The sequence below is a fragment of the Enhydra lutris genome, unplaced genomic scaffold (genome assembly GCF_002288905.1).
Source record: "Enhydra lutris kenyoni isolate GAN:26980312 unplaced genomic scaffold, ASM228890v2 scaffoldscaffold12, whole genome shotgun sequence".
NCBI classification, from domain to species: domain Eukaryota; kingdom Metazoa; phylum Chordata; class Mammalia; order Carnivora; family Mustelidae; genus Enhydra; species Enhydra lutris.
In genome coordinates this window covers 46,389,013-46,409,497 of record NW_019154096.1, presented here as the reverse complement: position 1 = coordinate 46,409,497, position 20,485 = coordinate 46,389,013, and the positions used below count along the sequence as shown (strand labels likewise).

At 43.0% G+C, this 20,485-nt stretch overlaps 1 protein-coding gene and 1 pseudogene across 4 annotated transcripts in view; both read right to left on the bottom strand.

Annotated features, from left to right (window-relative positions):
- The window catches only part of LOC111144972 (exocyst complex component 6), a 236,414-nt gene extending 219,618 nt beyond the window's left edge, over positions 1-16,796 (bottom strand). For 2 of the 4 annotated variants that reach the window (XM_022499609.1, XM_022499611.1), the window contains exon 1: positions 575-684. In XM_022499609.1, coding sequence (XP_022355317.1) covers positions 575-675 — 101 coding nt within the window. In that variant the 5' untranslated portion in view covers positions 676-684. Of the gene's footprint in view, positions 1-574; positions 706-16,674 lie in introns of those variants that run through there. The other 2 variants (XM_022499608.1, XM_022499612.1) reach the window with 2 other exon arrangements.
- Positions 2,784-13,797, bottom strand: LOC111144728 (annotated as a pseudogene).
- Positions 16,797-20,485: the final 3,689 nt, after the last annotated feature.

Sequence of the window (20,485 nt, the reverse complement as noted above, 5' to 3'; positions counted from 1 at the left end):
GCGCGCTCTTGAGCATCAGCTCCTGCCCGCCAACCCACGCTCCCTTCTCGCCCACTCCGGCCGAGCTGAGGGATAATGGTGCCAGGGACTCCAGCTCAACTTCAATTCTCCCACGCCCGCAGCAGCCCTCCACGCCAGGGTTTCCACCTGCGGGCGCCTCGGCATCTCAGTCACGCCGACTGCTGGCGGTTAACCTTCGCCCCAGCACAGCCGCCCTCAGCCCCGCCGGGAGCCCGGGAGGCCCAAGGCGCGTCCTCGGGACCCCAGGCCGTCAGGGCCGGGCGGCGCCGCGGCTGCCCAGGTCAAAGGCGCCGCCGCGGCCACACCCGCCGGCTGCGCGGTGACAGCTCCCGGGGCTGAGGCGGGCGGTGGCGACAGGTGCAGCCGCCCGTTCCTCCCCTCCCCGCCCGGGCCGGCCCAGGTCCCGGACCACCGCTCCGGAGCGCCCCCGCCCTCCTCCGCACGCACCACCTGTCGGTACGCCCCGCGCGCGGCCGGCGGCGGACACCCAGCTCGGCTCCTGATGAGCGGCCAGCGGCGGCAGCCCGAGGTCCCGGGGGGATGAGAGCTTTACCGGAGAGTGGGTCCCACGCAGGCGGTGTCGGTGCTCTCAATCTCCTGCAAGATCCGTTCATGCTCCGGGACGGTCCCCAGACCATCGCCATTCTCCGCCATCTTGGCTGGAAGCTGAGGAGCCGGCGAGGCGCGGCGCCGCGAGGACAGCGGCGGCGAGCAGCCTGAGGCGCGCGCGCAAGGGGACGAGGAGGGGGCGTGGCGGGGGCGGAGACAGCGCGAGGGCGCGCGGAGGGTGTGGGAGGAAGCTTGCGGGCACGCGACCGGACCCTGGTCTCAGTTCTAGCACCTGTCAGAGCTCAGGGTCCTGCCCTCAGAGGCGGGGAATGAAGACACTTCGCCTTCCGCTCTCCCCCTCCCCTTGCTCCTAGTTGCTATATAGTGACTGGCCTGCCTTTGCCATACATTCTTCTTGTATTGTGTGTGCCAGACTCTACTAACGCGCTCGAGATACCTTAGTAATGAGGCAGGTCGACAATGAAATCTTCGATCTATAGCAAAAAGCTGCGGGAACATTTAACAAGGAGGTGATGTACACTGGGAGGTGGAGAATCAGAGAAAGAAAATGTACACTCCAGAAACTCAAAATTGTGCGTGGGAGTAATTTTTATTTTAGGAATGTACCAGGAAGATCCCAGCTGACGACCATGCTCGGGGTGACTTCATGTCTCTCCCTGCAGGAAGTTTACAGTGGCCAGTCACCTTGGAAATAAGTCAGAAGCACCAGGAAAAAAAAGTGACGAGAAACTATGACACTTTATGGCAAATTTACATGAGAGGTCCAGAGAAACGTGTGATTTCATGCCTTAGTCCCTAAAATCCTTGAACCCAAGTGCCTTCCAGGGACTGTAGTTGGGATGAGGAGGGGTGGAAGCTCTTGAGAGGGGCAGGCATCAGAGAAATGGGAAAGAGGAAGTGGCTTTGGCAAAGTACTAGTGTAGAAGAGTCCTGTTTAATGACTTGTTGTGGGACACTAAGTAAACCAGTTCGTCATGACCAAAGCACCAACTGAGGAAGATAATCAGGGAGTGCAAACCTAACCCTGAGGGACAACTGTTTTCCGGTCCCCAATAACCCAAGTTTCTGAACTACCCTTCCAGTGAACCAAGCTCCTTACTATCCAGCTGTGTAACTTAACCCCTTCAGTGAGCTTTTACTAGAAGATTGCCTCCATCCTCCTCCCCACAAAAATGTCTGGGAGGTGGTTTTACATGAGCTCTGGAGACTCGTATCTTCAATTTAATTCCCTGCTCCTTCATTTCAGAGCTGAGTGACACTGAGCAAGAACCTAGTATCTATTTCAGTTTCCCCATCTGTAAATGACCACAATTGTAGTGTCTACCTCATATCCCTGTCTCATATTATATTAGTTTTCTATTGTTGCTGTAACAAATTGCCACAAACTTATTAATACCTTAAAACACTCAAATTTATAACTTGTGGTTCTGTAGGTTAGAAGTCCAACAAGGGTCTCACTGGGCTAAAACCAAGGTGTCAGTATGACTACATTCTTTTCTAGAGAATTCGTTTCCTTATTTTTTCCAGCTTACAGAGGCTATGCAGATTTCATGGCTTATAGCCCCCTTCCTCAGTCTTTAAAGTCAGCAACATTGCATCTCTCTGACCAGCCTTCTGTAGTCACATCTTCTTTAGTCACATCTCGCTCTGATGACAGAGGCCATCAAAGATTCTCTGCTCTTAATGACCCCTGTGATTAGTCTGAATCCAACCATATCATCCTGGACAAACTTCCACCTTAAGGTCTCCCTTTTGTGATGCATGACATATTTGCAGATCTGGGATTAAGACATGGACCTCTTCGGGGAGCCATTAGTCTGCCTGCCACATATAATAACCACTACTAACATATATAAATGCCCTCCTTTCCATTAATCTGAAGTTTCTGTCCTCCCTGGAAAATTCAACTCAAATATATCTCCTTCAGAAAAATTCCCCTTTCTAATCACAACCTTCTCTAACTCCAGATTCAATTTAGCACATTTGTCCGCTCCACTACCAACTGTTTTAATAGTGTGCAGTTGTTTTGATTAGTTCCTTTTCATACATCTGCAAGTTTTGTTTAATTTTGTACCCTTGGCCCCCAGGGAATCCAAATGCAACTGACCTTAGTACATACTGGCTTGGAAGATTAAGGAGGCTCTGCTATATCCAACTGCCCATTCTACCAAGAACCCCATCAAAAGCCTGTCTCAGTGGTACAGAAGAATCCAGAGCTTCTCTGGAAAATCCCGCTTTCTCGAGCTGCAAGAATATGCAAAAACAAAAATATCTCTTCCTGAGCTCTCCAGCACTGTCACCCTACATTAAAGACCTTAAGTTCAGAGTTGACTTTTTTTTTTTTTTTTTTTTTTTGGTGCAACTGAAAGAATGCTGGAGGGATTTTTGAAACCAGACAATGCTGAAGCTCGGAAGCCATTGGGAAGAATTCAGGATGAGTTAGAAAGGAGCATGCCAAACAGGTCTGAACATAAGGTAGGAGTTTGATTAATCTGTGACGGGTAACAATTTGGAATTAGAACAATTATCAAATTGTAAAAAGTTTTTTCAAATTTGCTCTATACATACTGACATCAAATGCAACATTTTATAGGTTGTTGTCAGTTGCCTTAATAGAAATCTGTCATTATAACAGACAATGTATACCTCAAATTCCATGATCCCCACTTAAATCAAGGGCTTCAATCCAAGAAAAAATATGTATAGACTTTTGGTTTCACCATGGTTGAATTTTATCCTTGAGTCAAGCCAAACCCCAGTGCCTGGCCCCCACTGTTTGGGCCCTTCACGCTATGGTTTCTATTTAGTAAAAAACTGAGTTTTTCTTAGCTGACTGAATGTATAAGGATCAAGGCACCTGGTGTTAGCACATCTGAATTGGAGGTTCAGCTCTTGAGAGAAGAAAATAAACCTTTTGAAAATCGAGACTGAAACCAAAACATATGAAATGAAAACAAATTTTATATCATCCTACAAAAAGAAGAGGAAGCCAGTTCTCTCTTCAGGAAATGGCAGACCATTTTAGTTCCGTCAATGTGCATGGCCAGAATTCATTATTCTGATGAGTAAAGCAAGGTGAAGAGAGCAGAGCAAGTGGCACAGGCCACCTTCTTATTTGGCGACTCTTTCCTGATGGAACATTCCTTTTCTGAGCATTCATTGCCCAAGACCTTCTTCTCTTCACCAATCCTGACATGATCTACCCAAACCTAGCCCCTCTTCTGGGAAGCCAGCCCTGCTTTGGCACTCCTCACTCCAGGCCTGTTTCAACACCTGCCCATAGAGATTACTTCAACATAAGCAGCAGTATCTTCCCCTCAATTCAAGTCAAGACAGAAGGAAGTCCATATACCACTTCTCCTTCTGAAACAGCTTTTGCTGGTTCCATTTGTGACTGCTGACAGTTCTGTTAGCACCTGAAGTTTTTTGCTAAGAATTTAAAGCTAAATGTTCTAAATAACTATGTATATTTTTAACTTCAGACATAGATATAACAAATAAATGTGCAAAAAAGCCTATTCTAATCCTATTCTAAGTGATACATTTCTAAAATATAAAGAATTTCAGCTATACACCAAAATAAAACCACAACAGCTATATATTGAACATACTTGTTAAGCCCTTTGTATCATCTAATTTAATCTTTACAAACTTAATCAGTAATTTAACTTAGAATTTAATTAGCACTAATTTTCCTGAAATCTAATTTAAACCTATGGGGGTACTTTCACTATCTCCAGTTTAATATGAGCAAACAGACTTATAGAAATTAAGTCACTTGTCGGGCCCCTGGGTGGGCTCGGTTGGTTAACTGTCTGCCTTCAGCTCAGGTTATAATCCCAGGGTCCTGGGATTGAGTCAGGCTCCCCGCTCAGTGGGGAGTCTGCTTCTCCCTCTGCCTCTCCCCCCACTCCCCACTTGTGTATGCATGCTTTCTCTCTTCCTCAAAAATAATAAAAACTCTTCAAAAAAGAAAAAGAAATTAAGTCACTTGCCCAAGGCCACACAGCTAGTGAGTTGAAGAAGATGGAGCTATCAACCAGATCCTGTTTCTCCCATTAATTAAAAAAAAAAAGTCAGCGAGGAAGCTTGTTCCAGTGTTGTTTTATGCACAGGATAGATGATTTAACCAGTCGGTCTAAGGAGGATGGAGGGTTGTGGGGCACACACAGGCAGATTGCACATGGATATAGGGTTATTTTGCAGTCAGTAGATTTTGACTTTCAGATATCCACTCAAAATCTCACTTCAGGACTCCTGGGAGGAGAAAGGCAAACCAGGAAGACTGGCAGAACAGGAGATGCATTCTGTGTCCAGTAGGAAACTAACCATCAAAGTAAGGATTTAACCTGTAAATACACTCTTCGTCATTAACAACTTCTACTTTGAGCCACTTGTCTGCAGGCTCATAATCTATCTTGGCAAAGCTCCTCCCTCAGAAAGAGGTAGTAGAAGGCAGCTGCCCTGGTCTGGTATTTAACTGCTTGGGTTCAAATTCCAACTCATCTTTTACTAGATGTTGAACCTCCAGAGAGCTAGTTAACTTGTCTAAACCTCAGTTTCTTCAAGTGTGAATTAGAGACAATAACAGCTCCTAGCTCACCAAGTTGTGTGGGGATTAAAGGAGATAATATTTGCATAATGTCTAGCCCAGAGCTCAATTAGCATTAGCATTAGAGACCAGGGCTATCATTTATTTCAGACATTTATTTTGAAACCAGGAAGCCCAGAATTCAGCTTCCTCTTTGATAAAATACAAATACAAACCAGACACAAAAATGTACTTTTTTCTAATCATTAACCAAGTATCCTGTTTTTTTTTTCTTTTTTCCAAGTATCTTTGTTTTATATCAGAATTTTCTGAACCTACCCTTCATTTTTTTGAATGCTCGATAGGTGGAAACTGCCTGAAATTTGTTTCCTGTTAAAGAAACGGGACCATGTCCTTGGGTTAGACTCTTGGTTCTATATCCCCTTAAGTGATCCCTCGGGATCTCAGACAAGTCAAGAGCCTCTTTGCTGTCTTTGGAAGCAATGTTCCTCCTCTGAGGCACATATTGTGGAGGCAAACAGATCACTGAGTCTCTCTGCACTTCCTGGCACAGAGACAATGTCTGTTTTGTTGGCTGTCCAGACAGTTCATAGTTGTGAAGTGAATGACCCGCATCCAGATACTTCTGATGTTAAGCACGACGTGGTGAACCATGTTTCATAAAGTAGGACATCTCTACAAAACGACTCCCCTCCCCACTCCTGGGAACCCTAGAGCTCACTTCCTGATCTTCATCTTCTCAAGACTTGGCTAACATCGTTCAGATGTTTCGTAAGGAGTTTAAAAGCCCTACTTATAGAACTGTAGAACTGTATCAAAATGTAAAGGAGAGGCAGTCTTTATACACTGGCTTTAATAACTAACCTTCTTGGTGCCTTTGAGCCATTCACTCTTTGGGGCCATCATGACGCAGTTGGGGGGGCGGTGGCCAGTCCTCCAACTTCTGCCTTGTTGGTGCAGTGACCTCAAGTGGCCACACTCTGTAAGTGCAAGAGGATATGAACCAAACCCTGCCAGGCCTCAGAGGATTCCTGCTGTGAAAACTATGTCTAGGAGTCTGTTGTTCCATAAAGATCTGGACCCCGTGGTGGAGAACAATAGAAGGAAATTTGAAATTGGAGCCAAATAAAGTCAGTTCATCGAAATATGGGCCAGTCCTCCGAGAAGTTCAAAAGTAATTAGCCCCAGGTTCCGTTCATTCAACAACCATTTTTACTAAATGCTTGCTGTATGCCAGGCTGTGTGCTCTTAGACAGGGCTGGTTCATCATAGGCGACCAATGTGGTTGCTCTTGGCTTAATGCTCTGCCATCTCCATCTTGTAATTACTTTTTTTTTTTTTTTTAGATTTTCATTTATTTATTTGACAGAGAGAAAGAGATAACAAGTAGGCAGAGAGGCAGGCAGAGAGAGAGGGAGAAGCAGGCTCCCTGCTGAGCAGAGAGCCCAATGTGGGGCTCAATCCCAGGACCCTGAGACCATGACCTGAGCTGAAGGCAGAGGCTTAACCCACTGAGCCACCCAGGCGCCCCTCCATCTTGTAATTCTTAATAATTTCCGAACAAAGGGGCCTGCATTTTCATTTTGTATAGGGTCTGGCCAATTATGGCACTAGTCCTAGTCTCAAACAATGTCCTGAAAACTCCATTGGCTCACCCATACCCAAAATAACCATTTTCAAGTCCATCGAGCAATTATTCTGAGTTCCATTCTAGCATTTCTTTCTTCTTCCCTCCCACCCCCAGCTTCTAACATCAACTGGTTTTTTTCTTCTCTTTCTTCTCCTCCTTGTTGGTTTTTCTGTTCATTCTATTCAATGCACTCTCTATTCCTCACTCCTGTCCCAACTTAGCTTCCCTTTATTCCTTTTGCGCTTTCTCCCTCTCCTCTCATTTGTCTTGTTTTTCTTCTCTCAGCAAAATGTATTTAGGAATGTAACTAATGGAATGTAATGGAATAATAATAATAACAATAACAACAGCAGCAGCAGCAATAATAATAACTAACATTTATGTCCTGGCCAATTTCTGCAAAACAACATCCCTGGGACCTCCCTCACCCTGTTTTGTTCATCATAGCACTGAATACAACACCTTTTTAAAAAATATAAAACTATTTTATTGAGCACGACTTATTGGTATTTACAATAAACAACATGCAGCTGGATAACATTGTGACTCCCAAGTTACTGTTTTCCCTGGTTTCTGCTGAACCAGTAACTCAAATAGTAAGAAGATTAAGCCTACATGTAAGGAATGGGTTGGGGTAAAAACAAAAACAAAAACAAAAACCAAGCAGGTCAAGAATTTTTTGATTACAGAAGTTTGTTTACCCATTTACTCCTGCAGGTCCTAAATTGCCAGCATCTCTAACCATCTGATTATGATTAGGTTTCCACGAACAAAGTCTTAGACATTCTATGAATCATGACCTTTCAGTCCATACGACACAGGGATTTCAACTCAGCCACCCAGGTGGCTCATTCAGTTAAGCACCCAACTCTTGATTTTGGCTCAGGTCATAATTTCAGGGTCATGAGATCGAAACCCGCGTTGGACTCTGCATTCAGCGGGGAGTCTGCTTCTTTCTCTGCCTCTCCCCCTGCTCATGCTCTTTCTCTTTCTATCTCTCTCTCAAATAATTTCTTTTAAATTTTATTTATTTATTTTGACAGAGAGAGATCACAAGTAGGCAGAGAGGCAGGCAGAAAGAGAAGGGGATGCAGGCTCCCCACTGAGCAGAGAGCCCGATGCGGGGCCTGATCCCAGGATCCTGAGACCACGACCTGAGCCGAAGGTAGAGGCTTCAACCCACTGAGCCACCCAGGGGCCCAGATAATTTTTTTTAAGGGACAGTTCATTAGAAAGAAGCTTTAAATGTCCATTTAACTAGGTTTTGTTACTTAACTAAAACACACCAGGACTTGTCTAGTTTTCTCATTTGGGTGGGGAGGTTCTTGGCAGTGACAATATTTTCCTTCCAGGGATCTTGCAAATTAAATTGCATTTATGTGATTGTGGATATGGATATGGATTCTGATGTGGCTGCTTTTAAATTATCCAATTTAAGTTATTTATATTATATTTAAATTGTCCAAGTAATTATTAAATTTGAAAGGTTAAGGATTCAGGAAAAATTTAAATTTAACTTGAAGCGATTTATTTCTTAGGTCGCTGAAAATGATGGCATCCCAGAAACACAGGCTTATATGTGGTTATAAAATGCTGTTTTTGTTTTGGTGAATGTTGAAAAAGAAAAACCATTTACATATTTATTTTAAGTATAAACACACATACACACACACAAACCAAATAAACAAAAAACCCAGAATGGTCCTCAGGCATATAGGATTTAAACACGAATTCTGATTAACAACTATGAAGATTTCCCCCAACATTTTTTTTTTCATTTAATTTATTTACCTGAAAGAGAGAGAGAGTACAACCCGGAGAAAGGACAGAGGGAGAGGGAGAAGCAAACTCCCTGCTGAGCACAGAGACTGCCAGGGTGCTGGATCCCAGGACCTCTGAGATTATGACCTGAGCCAAAGTCAGATGCTTAAACGACTAAGCCACCGAGGCACCCCTCCCCCAACATTTAGAAAAGGTGTTCTCTGATGCAGGGGAATAATATGCTGTCTGGTTTGGGGGCACCTGGGTGGCTCAGTGGGTTAAAACCTCTGCCTTCAGCTCAGGTCATGATCCCAGGGTCCTGGGATTGAGCCCAGCATCGGGCTCTCTGCTCAGTGGGGAGCCTGCTTCCCCGCCTCTCTCTCTCTGCCTACTTGTGATCTCTGTCTAATAAATAAATAAAATCTTAAAAAAAAAATGTGCTGTCTGATTTCAAATAGTCTTTTCTGATAAAGGAAGCAACTACAGAAATCTTTTATTTGTTCAAAGTAACCAGTGCTTTAGATGCAAAAATCCCCAACAAAACCCCCAATACTACTTCAAAACAAACATATCAAACTTGATTCTCTTATTTCTTCATACTAGTAAGTCAAAAAACCAAGACCCAGATTTTATATATACATATATAAATACCAAGTTAATCTCTCTTTATAAAACGCAATTACAGGGCACCTGGGTGGCTCAGTCAGTTAAGCATTTGAGTCTTGATTTCAGCTCAGGCCAGGATCTCAAATTATAGAATTGAGCCCCGCATCAGGCTCCACAGCAGGGCATCTCCTTTTCTCTCTCTGCCTCTGCCCTCTGCACTCTCTCTCCCTCAAACAAATAAATAAATTTTAAAAATTTTTAAAAAGTAATTACAGTTGGGGCACCTGGGTGGCTCCGTCAGTTAAGCATCTGACTCTTGATCTCAGCTCAAGTTTTGATATCAGGGTCATAAGTTCAAGCCCCATGTTGGGCTCTAACCTGTGTATGGACCTCCTTTTAAAAAAAAAATTTTTTTTAAAGCAATTACAATTTAAGGACCCTTCCTATTTGCATCTTTTGTCAGCACCTAATCTGCCTCATCTGAATCTTTCCATTCATGAGAGACTTGAATTTCCCACTGCTGTCTGTGGCACAAATTATTTGTTCGGGACCAAGACCTCTGGCAAAGCTCCTTGATTCATCAGCAACATCTCTTTTCTTCTTTGATTTACTATAATCAGCTTCACTGTCAGATAAAGATTGTCTTTTTATATGATCTTTTTCTTTACCAGCTTTTGAGAAATAAGAAATGCTTCAATTAACTCTGGACAATCTGAATTTTCTTCAGGTTCCCAAGTATTGTCAGCATCTGTGAATCCCTTCCACTTCAGGAAATACTCCCCTTTCCCATTCACTACATGGTGGTCCAGTACTTTTTCCACCACAATTTCCACAGGCTCTGCCTCTTCTGATTTTTTTACTCTTTCCATCTCTTTCTTCCCCTTTTTTTAAATGAGAGGGCGGGGGGAGGGGCAGAGGCAGAGAAAACAGAAAATCTTAAGCAGACTCCCCACCCAGCGTGGAGCCCAAAGCAGGGCTTGATCTCGCGACCCAGAGATCATGATCGGGGCCAAAACCAAGAACAGATGTTTAACTAACTGAGCCACCCAGGCACCCCTTCTTCACTTTTTTTTTTTTTTTTTTTGGCAATCTAGTTTAATTGGAGGCCATTTTTTTATTGCAGACTCTAAGAGCTATTATTCACCACCTTGGAGCAGTTCCAGGTCTGCAGTGTCCCAGGCCCTGCATGCTTCAAGCTCCAAACATATCCGAGGGGGAAGGGCCTGGGGAATTGCCACAATACCACTTTTTTATTTGCTTCTTTTTAGCTCCTTCCACTAAAATACAAGTTCCAACAGAAAACCACTGACCTTCTAGACCCCAGCCTGCCACACCATAGGCACTCCATAAACATTTATTTACAGAATGAATGAACAGTTGAGTGAATGAGCATTTTCTATGTATGAGGCATTACATTAAATACATTTCATGACGAATTCATGTAATCCTTTCAGTAGATCTATTAGTAATGACAGACGCAAAATTTGAACCTACATCTTTCTGGCTCCAGAGTCCATTCATTTAACCAGTAAAGAAACAAAACTGTCTCTCTGGTTAAAATACTTGGTTCCCAGATATAAAAATGTTTTTTAGCTTTTCCCTTTGTTGCACTGAAGATCAAGTAGCGAATGATACTATCATTTAAATGTTCAAAAGTTTGACAACAACACAGCCCACTCTCACTGGGGACTCAGGCTTCCCCAAGGTGCTGCTGACAGGTGGCCTCGGTCATGGTTAGCCCCACATTTATTCCCAGACTCCATATATATCCACAACATGTAACACACTAAACCACTCTCATCAGAGATTAAATGAAGTAATGATATTACACTGGCGTAAAATATAAGCATTAGTAAATATGGTTTTGAAAAAGGGATGTTCTCTCTCCTAAATATAATACAACCAAAATAAAATTCATATTACTTAATATCTCCCACTTACTGAGAATTTCAAGATGTTGTGAGTGCTTGTTTATTTCAATACTCTATGTATTTATTAAATTATATTAGAATACATATCCCAGATGTAAATTAGATATAATAATAATAGCTAATATTTATTGAGCATTTACAATGTGCTAGGTAGGCACTGTGCTAAGCACTTTTATTTATTAACCATTTGAGATGGATGGTATTATCATCTCTATTTTAGGGGCGCCTAGGTGGCTCAGTCAGTTAAGTGTCTGCCTTCAGCTCAGGTCCTGATCTCAGCGTCCTGGGATCACACCCCCCACTCAGGCTCAGCTCTGCTTCTCCCTTTCCCTCTATCTCTGCCCCTCCCCCTTCTTCTGCTCAAATAAATGGATAAAATCTTAAAAAAAAAAAAATTCTTACTCCTTATTTTACAGTTTCAGAGACTAAGGCCAAAATCAAACAACTAATAAAACCTGAACCTTTGATGTTAAGCAATGTACTTAATGGGGTAAGATTTAATAGAAAGCTTACATTTCTGAAGGTACATGCAGCAAGAGCATTGTAAAACATCTACAGGTGTTAACCGGTTATATTTTTTAGCATGTCATCCCAAGATTTTATTGTATACACAGCTTATTAGTTGGATTTTTTTTAATGTTTTCTGTCCTTTCCTAAAAGCATGTTATCTTCATTCCTAAAAACATTAAAGTCAAAGAAATAACAATATCCTGTTTGCTCTTAAACTGGTTAAACTTCATGGTCAGCTCTTGGAAAAGAGCCCGAGAGAGTCTGTGAATACAAGTGTAAAACAATTATGTTATCATAAAACAATTACAAAAATTTCTTCTGGTACGTCATCTTGTACAATTCCCTTTTCCTCCTATTTTTCCCAGCCCTCTGTAAGGCCTTCTTTGGACATGTCCCCTTTCTCTACTTCCCACTAAATTTGCAGCGCCCTCAACCTGCCCTTATCTTCCCTCGGGATCAGCTATAGCAATAAGACACGCTGTGACTTGTGAACCCAAATGCCTTCAGACATGCCGTGACTTCAGGACCTGTTCTAAGAGGCGAACAACACACCTGCAGGACTCCAAGAGGCATAATGAGCCCAGGCAACATCCAGGTTGGAGTCAGGACCCCCAAGGTAAGGCATGTCTAATGGGCAAGGCCTAGCAGCAGGAAGTTCTAGCGTGAACATGGTAAATGTTATGAACACTGCCACTGCCCTATCAGATGTCCTCGGCTGCGATCACTAACTTATCAAAACTACCTCAATGTGAGATTCAGGCAACCACTCCCGATGCATGGGGATTGATTTGCTGCTTGAGACCTGGTGCCCACCCTTGTTAAAGGAAGTTGGTGAGGCTCAATAAGGCCAGCGCTAGTACTTTCCTTTGGTGTGGCTCCAAACAGCCCTTAAGCCTCCCAGGGACAAGCATGCCCCCAGATGCAGGGGCTGCAAGGAGCTATATCTATATATAGTTAAATCTATATTTAAGATATAAGATAGATATAAAGCTATATCTAAGCCAAATAGAGGGACTGGATTGAAAGTCAGAAAACCAAAAAAAGAATGAGAAAATCCCGTGGAAATTAGCATGTGGTGGTAACATGATGAAAATAGCTATGCCCAGGACAAAAGGGTTAGGGTAGCAAAACTAATTCCAGCTGCCACCTGCCGGTGAGTTTCAGCCTACTAGCAATCCGAACACCCAAAGCAAAGCCATGCTAGGACAACAGAGGCACTAGCAATAGACTTTTCTCGACGTTTCTCCCTTTTCTCTTAAACTCACTCACCATCTGCATGGCTAATATCAAATACTGCTTTTCTATCCGGGAATTTTATTCCCAACTCCACTGTTAGAGCTGCCTGCGATGTCTTTAATGGATATTTCACTGGCAACACAAATCATGGAAAAATACAGTATCTCAGCTCTCCCCTAAAACTCTCTCCTCTTTAAACTTAATACTACAGGCAGTGGTCCCATTTCATACAAAGAATGAAAACAAACACAGGACCTCAGAATCATCCGACTCTTGTCTACTTTTTCACCAGAAAAAAAAAAAAGGGAGGGTCAAAGGAGTAGACCCAAGGTCCCACTGGGGGAGTCAGGCAGGAGACAGGCTGGACTCTCTAGGAGAAGCTTGCTCTGGGAGCAGCAGAGAGTTGAGTCAGGAAGAGGGGAGAATGCAGATAGGCAGGGAGAAAGAGACTGTGGACCACCGACAGTACCCAACAGTATGACTCTTGGTCTCAGCAACTCCCCACAACGCATCAGGCAGAGGAGACCCAATAGCCCACATGGTGTGCAGGGGTGAGCACTAGGAAGCTTAGTCCCTGTGAAGAAAGAGCTGCTGAGTCACCCTTAAATGACCAAAGCAGACACCATCTCTGAGTCCTGAGACGTTGAGCTCTGATGACATCACCTTGTTAGAGAGCAAACCCCACCTGGCTCTGACCTTGCGCAGGGCACCTCAGACTCCCTACCTGGAAAATGGAAGGTGGGCAGGGGAAGGAAACTAACAGAGTTGAAGATTTTATGACAGGAATTGTTTGTTTCTTCTGTGACAGGAAAAGTGAACAGGAGAGCTCCTTCAATTCCCAGATGCAGGGATTTTCCTGAGAATGTTTTTCTCCTGTATTGCCAGCCCTGTCCTCTCAATGCCCTAACCCTTTCCTCACTGTCCACCCCAGGCCCTCCCCGCTGGCCAATCTGCACGCCACCAAATCCCCTCTCCACCATGTCTGCCTTTATAGCTTGTAGCCTTCTACTACCTCCACTTCTTCCCTCAAAGGATGACTTTCTCTCTCAACTGCGTCCTTTCTTTTGCTTCACAAAGTCACCATTACTTCAGAAGCTCATACAAATCAGTGAACCAATATTTATCTAGCTACTCTGTTGGTAGAATCTTCTGCAGAGGATACAATGGTAAAAGGAAGATACATTCCTGGCTTCAGGAATCCTTCCACCTGAAAATAGTTCTAAAATTACAACACACACACTTTAAGTCAGAATAAATGCCCTGGATTCTTTAGGGCTTCAAAGGATGGAAATTCACATGTGGCTGGGGGATCACGAGAGGCTTCGTAGAAGAAAGAGCATTTGAGTGAATAATAATAATTGATTCACTAAGAGTGAATAATAATAATAATGATAATAATAATAAACAACCATGGACACAAGAGAAAGAAAATCTCAGGACACATTTTCAAATAGTAACCAGTCTAGTTCAGCCAAAATGGAAGTCCTGTCTTGATTCTTCCAGCCCTCATATTTGACCACACAAGCTGATGTGTTCTGTAAGAACAGTGGAAGAATCATTGACACTGGAACATCAGTGACATGCATACGCATGAGCAAAAAAGCATCAAATGCCAGTCTCAGAAGTCTTCATCTAATTGATTATTAAAGCAAAAGTTTAGAAAAATTAATGCTGATTAATATTGTCCCAGATAAAGTTTTATTAAGAGCTCTGAGTCTACCCTCCAAATAACATTGGGGTGTTTTAGCAGGAGCCTTTGCAAAAGAATGTTCTGACCCCTTGTTCAATAACCCAGACACTGTTACCCAAACTAACAGTGGGTACTGCAGGTCCACTCTGGTGATGATAGGGCAACACCCGGAGAATATATCAGTGTTTTCTCCCCTCTTAAGGGTGACACTGGGAGAGTGCTGTGAGGGCCAGTTCTACACTGATTTCTTCTTTAGGAAGACCAGATACAAGACCAGGAATATTTACCCTAACAACAGAGGGTAGGAAAGCTCCACGATCCAGAGCAGGAAGTCAGGTCCAATACCAAGCAAGACTAGCCAGAAAGAGAAGGCCATGGTTGGATGACCTGTGTAGGTGTTAACCATGGTTGTAAGACCAGGGGAGAGGTGGAGAGGGTTGGGGGTTGAAGGCCAAGAGCTTTGAAAGAGCAACAGCAGCAGAAGCCACAGTAACTAACGTATGTCTAGGTTCCCCTCACCCATTTGTTTCCCCTTGGACTTCTGATCTAGCCATCATGCAAATGTATAAGTTCTAAAAGGTGCTGGTACAGGATAAAGTTTGCTCCATATGGAAAAAATTATTGAGTTTCCCATTATTAAAAAAGCTCTGGTTCCTTCTACCTATTAAATAGGATAGAAATTACCTTCCCCTCTTCATGGGATGTTCATGAATGCTTGGATAAAATGAAAGCGTTAAGGAAAAACTGTAATAGATTTGTAATTATTTTACAATTGCACCTACATATTGATAATCCAAGAATCAACCAACAAATATCAATGCCTTCCCATGTCCCCAACAGTACCCTAGGCCCTTTAAAGAGATTCAAAATATACTTAGTGCAAAATCAAATTTAAATATTTGGGAGAAATTTACTCAGATTTAAACTATAATATATTTCAAAGCAACTTGGCCCTGGGCCCTTTCTGAGGATGAAGAGACAACAGCACCCCCCCCCAAATCCTTTAATTTAATCAACAAATATTAGTCAACAAATATTTATTGACTGTTGCTACCAGATTCAGTGATTGCCATTCCCACACTGATAGGTGTCAGTTACAGGCAGGCATCAGAAAGAATTAACTTCCTAGGGGCGCCTGGGTGGCTCAGCGGGTTAAGCTGCTGCCTTCGGCTCAGGTCATGATCTCAGGGTCCTGGGATTGAGCCCCGCATCGGGCTCTCTGCTCAGCAGAGAACCTGCTTCCTCCTCTCTCTCTGCCTGCCTCTCTGCCTGCTTGTGATCTCCCTCTGTCAAATAAATAAATAAATAAATCTTTAAAAAAAAAAAAAGAATTAACTTCCTAAAGCTACCCTTTTAACAGAAGGATACCTGGTCTTTCATTTTAATCCTGTTCTTTAAAATATGCGAATTAATCCTCATATTACCAAAGACGCTATTTTTAAATGTTATGTGGAAATTTTTAAAAATACACATCTGAGAGGTCACCATATACTCGAGTAGCAACAACGCAAATAAACATTTTACTTTTTTTCCCCCTAAAACTCACATCTACCCAAATAGAAATTGGTTTCACTGATATGTCTTATTGTTCTCAATGTTTTTCACTAAGCAATATTTTAGAGAAAACCATTGAAATCTCATATAAATGAGATGGGATATCTATTTGGCAATGGCAAGATGCCCTTTTTGATCTCTTGAAAGTCATTTCTATTTTTTAAACCTTGTGGTGCTGAATCAGGAAACAAATATGCAAAAAGAGTCAATTGTTTATTGTAATTTCTCTAAAGATAAGAACAGAGATAGAGATTTGGTATATACAGAATTGTAATTTTTTTTAACGAGAAGCAGCATTTTTTTTTAAGATTTTATTTATTTATTTGACAGAGAGAGACACAGTGAGAGAGGGAATGCAAGCAGAGGGAGTGGAAGAGGGAGAAGCAGGCTTCCTGCTGAACAGGGAGCCTGACCTGGGACTCTATCCCAGGACCTGGGGATCCTGACCCAAGCCCAAGGCAGCCGCTTAACGACTGTAACACCCAGGAGCCCCAAGAATTGTAATTATTTTTCAAAAACTATTCTTTATGCTGTTATAGAGAAAAGCATAAAAAGATGTGAATAAGCCTGCCTTATCACCACTGAAGGAGGAACAAATATAAAGGAGCCCTACCTTAAAGTCGCTTCAATGGGCAGCTCGAAAGATTGAATCTCAGCCAGGACATTCTCGTAATTTTGATCTGGGTCTTCTTCCAACATTGCTTCACATGCCCCTGATTTTCCAGCTGCAGACATCAGATTTTGAGTGCAAAACAGTTGTAATTCGTGAAAGAAATATGGTTTTTGTTAGAATTATTATAAGCATTCTGTGTTCACCCAGAGTAGCAGCAAAAACTGAGCTCACAGGCTGACTTCATGCTATCAAAATCTTTGCTTCCAAGAATGTGGCACAGCTGTTGCTGTCCTGTCGCTACTTATAACATTTTACTTATTATTAACCTTGACACAGTTCAGAAAGTTCCTGCCTGATGTCTGCTATATTGACTTATCTGCTTCTCAGAGATAGTAACTGCAAACTTGGGTAGGAATTAGAACCGTTACACTATACAAAATTATTAAATACAAATTGACTTGTCAGGGCACATATTTTAATATTATTTATGCTAAATACATAATCAAGCCATGCTCCTAGTTACTCCTGCAACTATACCCTTGCCCACAAAGCCCCAGCAGGTGGCTTGTCCAGGAAAAATGTAACACTTTGTAGAATAGGACTCTGAGGTTACTGGGCTAGTTCCTTGGTTGCCCTTCTCCCTCACTTCTCCACTCTAGTCACTGCTGTGTTTGTCCATCTACAGAGCCATTCCTTCTTCTGTTCCCTGATCAAATACAAATGCTCCTGAAAGAGTTAGCTTTTAATCCTTGTTAGTCACTGTGGCCTCACTATGCGTGAATTTGCCAGATCCTTCCCTCAGAAGAGGTTTTGATGGGGAGGGAGAGAACATGAACCTGCCAGGATGTTAAGGCAGCCAGTTGCCCCTGAGAGGAAGAAGGAGTGCAGGAAATAAAGGCCCAAAGTAGCAAGGGAAAATGTGGCCTGCAGCCAGCCCGAAAAAGGCCTAAAAAAATTAAATGGGCCCATGATTCCCACTACCATTTGCATTAGATCTCCCTCAGCTTCAAGTTTAACTTCACACTTTCTTGCCTGCTATAGAAAGTCAGTATTTAAAGGGATGTGACATTCTTCCATATGAATCTGGTTTTTTTTTTAAGTTTTTATCAGATTTTTAAATTTTACTTTGTAAAAAAATTGAAGTTATTTCTGCTAAAGATGTAGTGCTCATATAACCACAAGGCATATGTCATAAACTGTACCAGTTTTTCACTTCTCCCTTCCTCAGACCCCTGCCAGTACCTCACTGAAGGCATGGTGTCCCCCTTGACTCACAACTTTGGGCTTAGCCTGTGACTTCCTCTGGCCAACCATATATGAGCTGAAGGGACAGTGTGTGAGCTCTGAGCCTTATTTCTTACTTGTCCTCATACACCTCTGCCATCGCCAGGGAACACATGCCCTGCCTAGCTCGCTGGTCCAAGGAGAACGAGAGATACACGAAGCAGGGTCACCCCCCCCACCCCCACCCTCGACTCACAACACTGCAAGGAGAGGCGTATAGTCCCACACAGCTGCAGCAGCTTGAAGCAAAGCTGCCCACTAAACCTGGGCTAGGTCCACCATGCCCCACTGACCCACAGACAGTAGCAATAATAAACGGGTGTTGTTTTCAGCCACTGAATGATGGGTTATGCAGCAAGAGCGGATCATTGCAGGATCCTTCACTCCAGCCCCACCAAGAGCTTCAACTCAGTCCCACTGTTTGTCCACTGCAGGATAGAACGAAGCAACAGGACTATGCCTGACATCCGTTCCCTCCAGAGGAAGTGATGATGCCCTCCTCCAAGACTTGACACAAAGCAGTGATTTTCTATCTTGTGTTAAAGTCATTTGTGTGGAAGGTTTTTTATATGTATACCAAATTATCAATTTATTTCAGAACAGAATGTCTATGTGATTCATATTTGTATTCCACATAACACAACACATTGCCCTGTATACTGTAGGTGCTTAAGAAGGATTTATTGAATACACGAGAGCAAAAGCTACAAGCTAAGAGTTATCTCTGCCTTGTTAGGGAATATTGGTCCAAATTATGCAAAAATCTGACAGTTCCATATGGAATTTATGAGAATCTGAGAATATATAAATAAAAGCACAATGAGAAATCATTCTGGGGGGCTTTTGGTGGGCCCAGTCTGTTAAGCATTCTTGTGATTTCAGCTCAGGTCATGATCTCAGGATTGGGAGATTGAGCCCCAAATTCAGCTTGAAGCTGGGACTGCTTAAGACTATCTATCTCTCTCTCCTTCTGTCCCTTCCCCTCCTCCTTCCCTCTCTAAAAAAAAAAAGAAAGAAATCACTCTGGTCATAAGAGAATGTTGGTCATCTCTATACTGTGTTGTGGAGAACAATTCACAGATAACACCACCGTACCCATGAACATATATCTGTGATGATCCATCCAGCCCAAAGTATCTGGTAAATTGACTCTTCTCTCCACACACCCCAAATTTTTATTTTTAAAATTTTCAAGCTTACAGAAAAGTTAAAGAACACAACAAACACCCATATACCCTTCACCTGATTCATCAACTTAACATTTTGCCACATTGACTTACTCCTCCTCTGTTTATTCAGGGGAATTCTTTAATGTAGGCAAATACTTTAAATATATATGTAAGAGGGGCCCCTGACTGGCCCAGCCTGTTGAGGTCTACTGAGGTCTGCCTTCCACTCAGGTCACGAGTCTCCAATCTGGCTCCTGGCTCAGAGGGGAGACTGTTTCTCCCTCTCCCTCTGCTGCTCCCTCCCTCCCTACTTGTGTGCGTGTACACACGCTGCTCTCTCTCTCTCTCTGCTAAATAAATATCTTTTTAAAAAATCTTTAAAAAATTAAAATATATACTGTGAGAAAACTGTATTCTTTTAAATAGAATATTTTTTAAAATATTTTATTTATTTGACACACAGAGAGAGAAATCACAAGTAGGCAGAGAAGCAGGCAGAGAGAGAGGGGAAAGCAGGCTCCCCGCTGAGCAGAGAGCCTGACTGGGGACTTGATCCCAGGACCCTGAGATCATGACCCAAGCCGAAGGCAGAGGCTTAACCCACTGAGCCACCCAGGTGCCCTAAACAGAGTATTTTTAGGACAGTATAGCAGTCTACTACATAGCAGCATAATTAGTAAATTATGAGAACTTTGACTTATTGTTACTGCATGACCCATTCCTATTATGCAGCGCGGTCACCCTCTTCCTGTAGAGCCAGCTCCCGCTGGAGATTCAAGGTCTTTCAACCTGTTGACCTGGCTGCCCCCCTCGCTCCTCTGTGCTCCCTACCCCTCCTCCACTCCCAACCCACTCTCTTCTGCTCCTCCCACTTCTGTTAAGTGAATTTTCCCTCTGCCTCTTACTTTCTTCTAAGCTGTGTAAGACACAGGCAACAACTTCCTGTTTCCACTGGCTAACCAGCATCTTCCTTTTATTCAAAACTTTCCTTGAGTGCCATTTCCTGCCGGAAGTCCACACAGATTGAATGAACAGGAGACCATCTCCTCCCGAAAGTAACAGCTAAGAAAAACAACCTCCCCTATCCCATAGTGCTGACAACAAATTCACCAAATAAGGAAAAGAAAAGGAGGAAATGGAAACATTTTAAACAGATATATTCCAAGTTGCCCATAAAAGAGACTGGTGTGTGTGTGTGACTGGAATGTTCCTGGTCTCCACCCTTAACCTGTCCTCCCAGCTGCAGCTCAAATTGTTTGGACTACTTCCTAGGATCAAGTCTGACCACTGACGGGAGCCCTATAAGTGCCCCTGGGCCAGTGGTTCCTGTTCCTCCGCAGTCCCAAGGCAATGCCTGG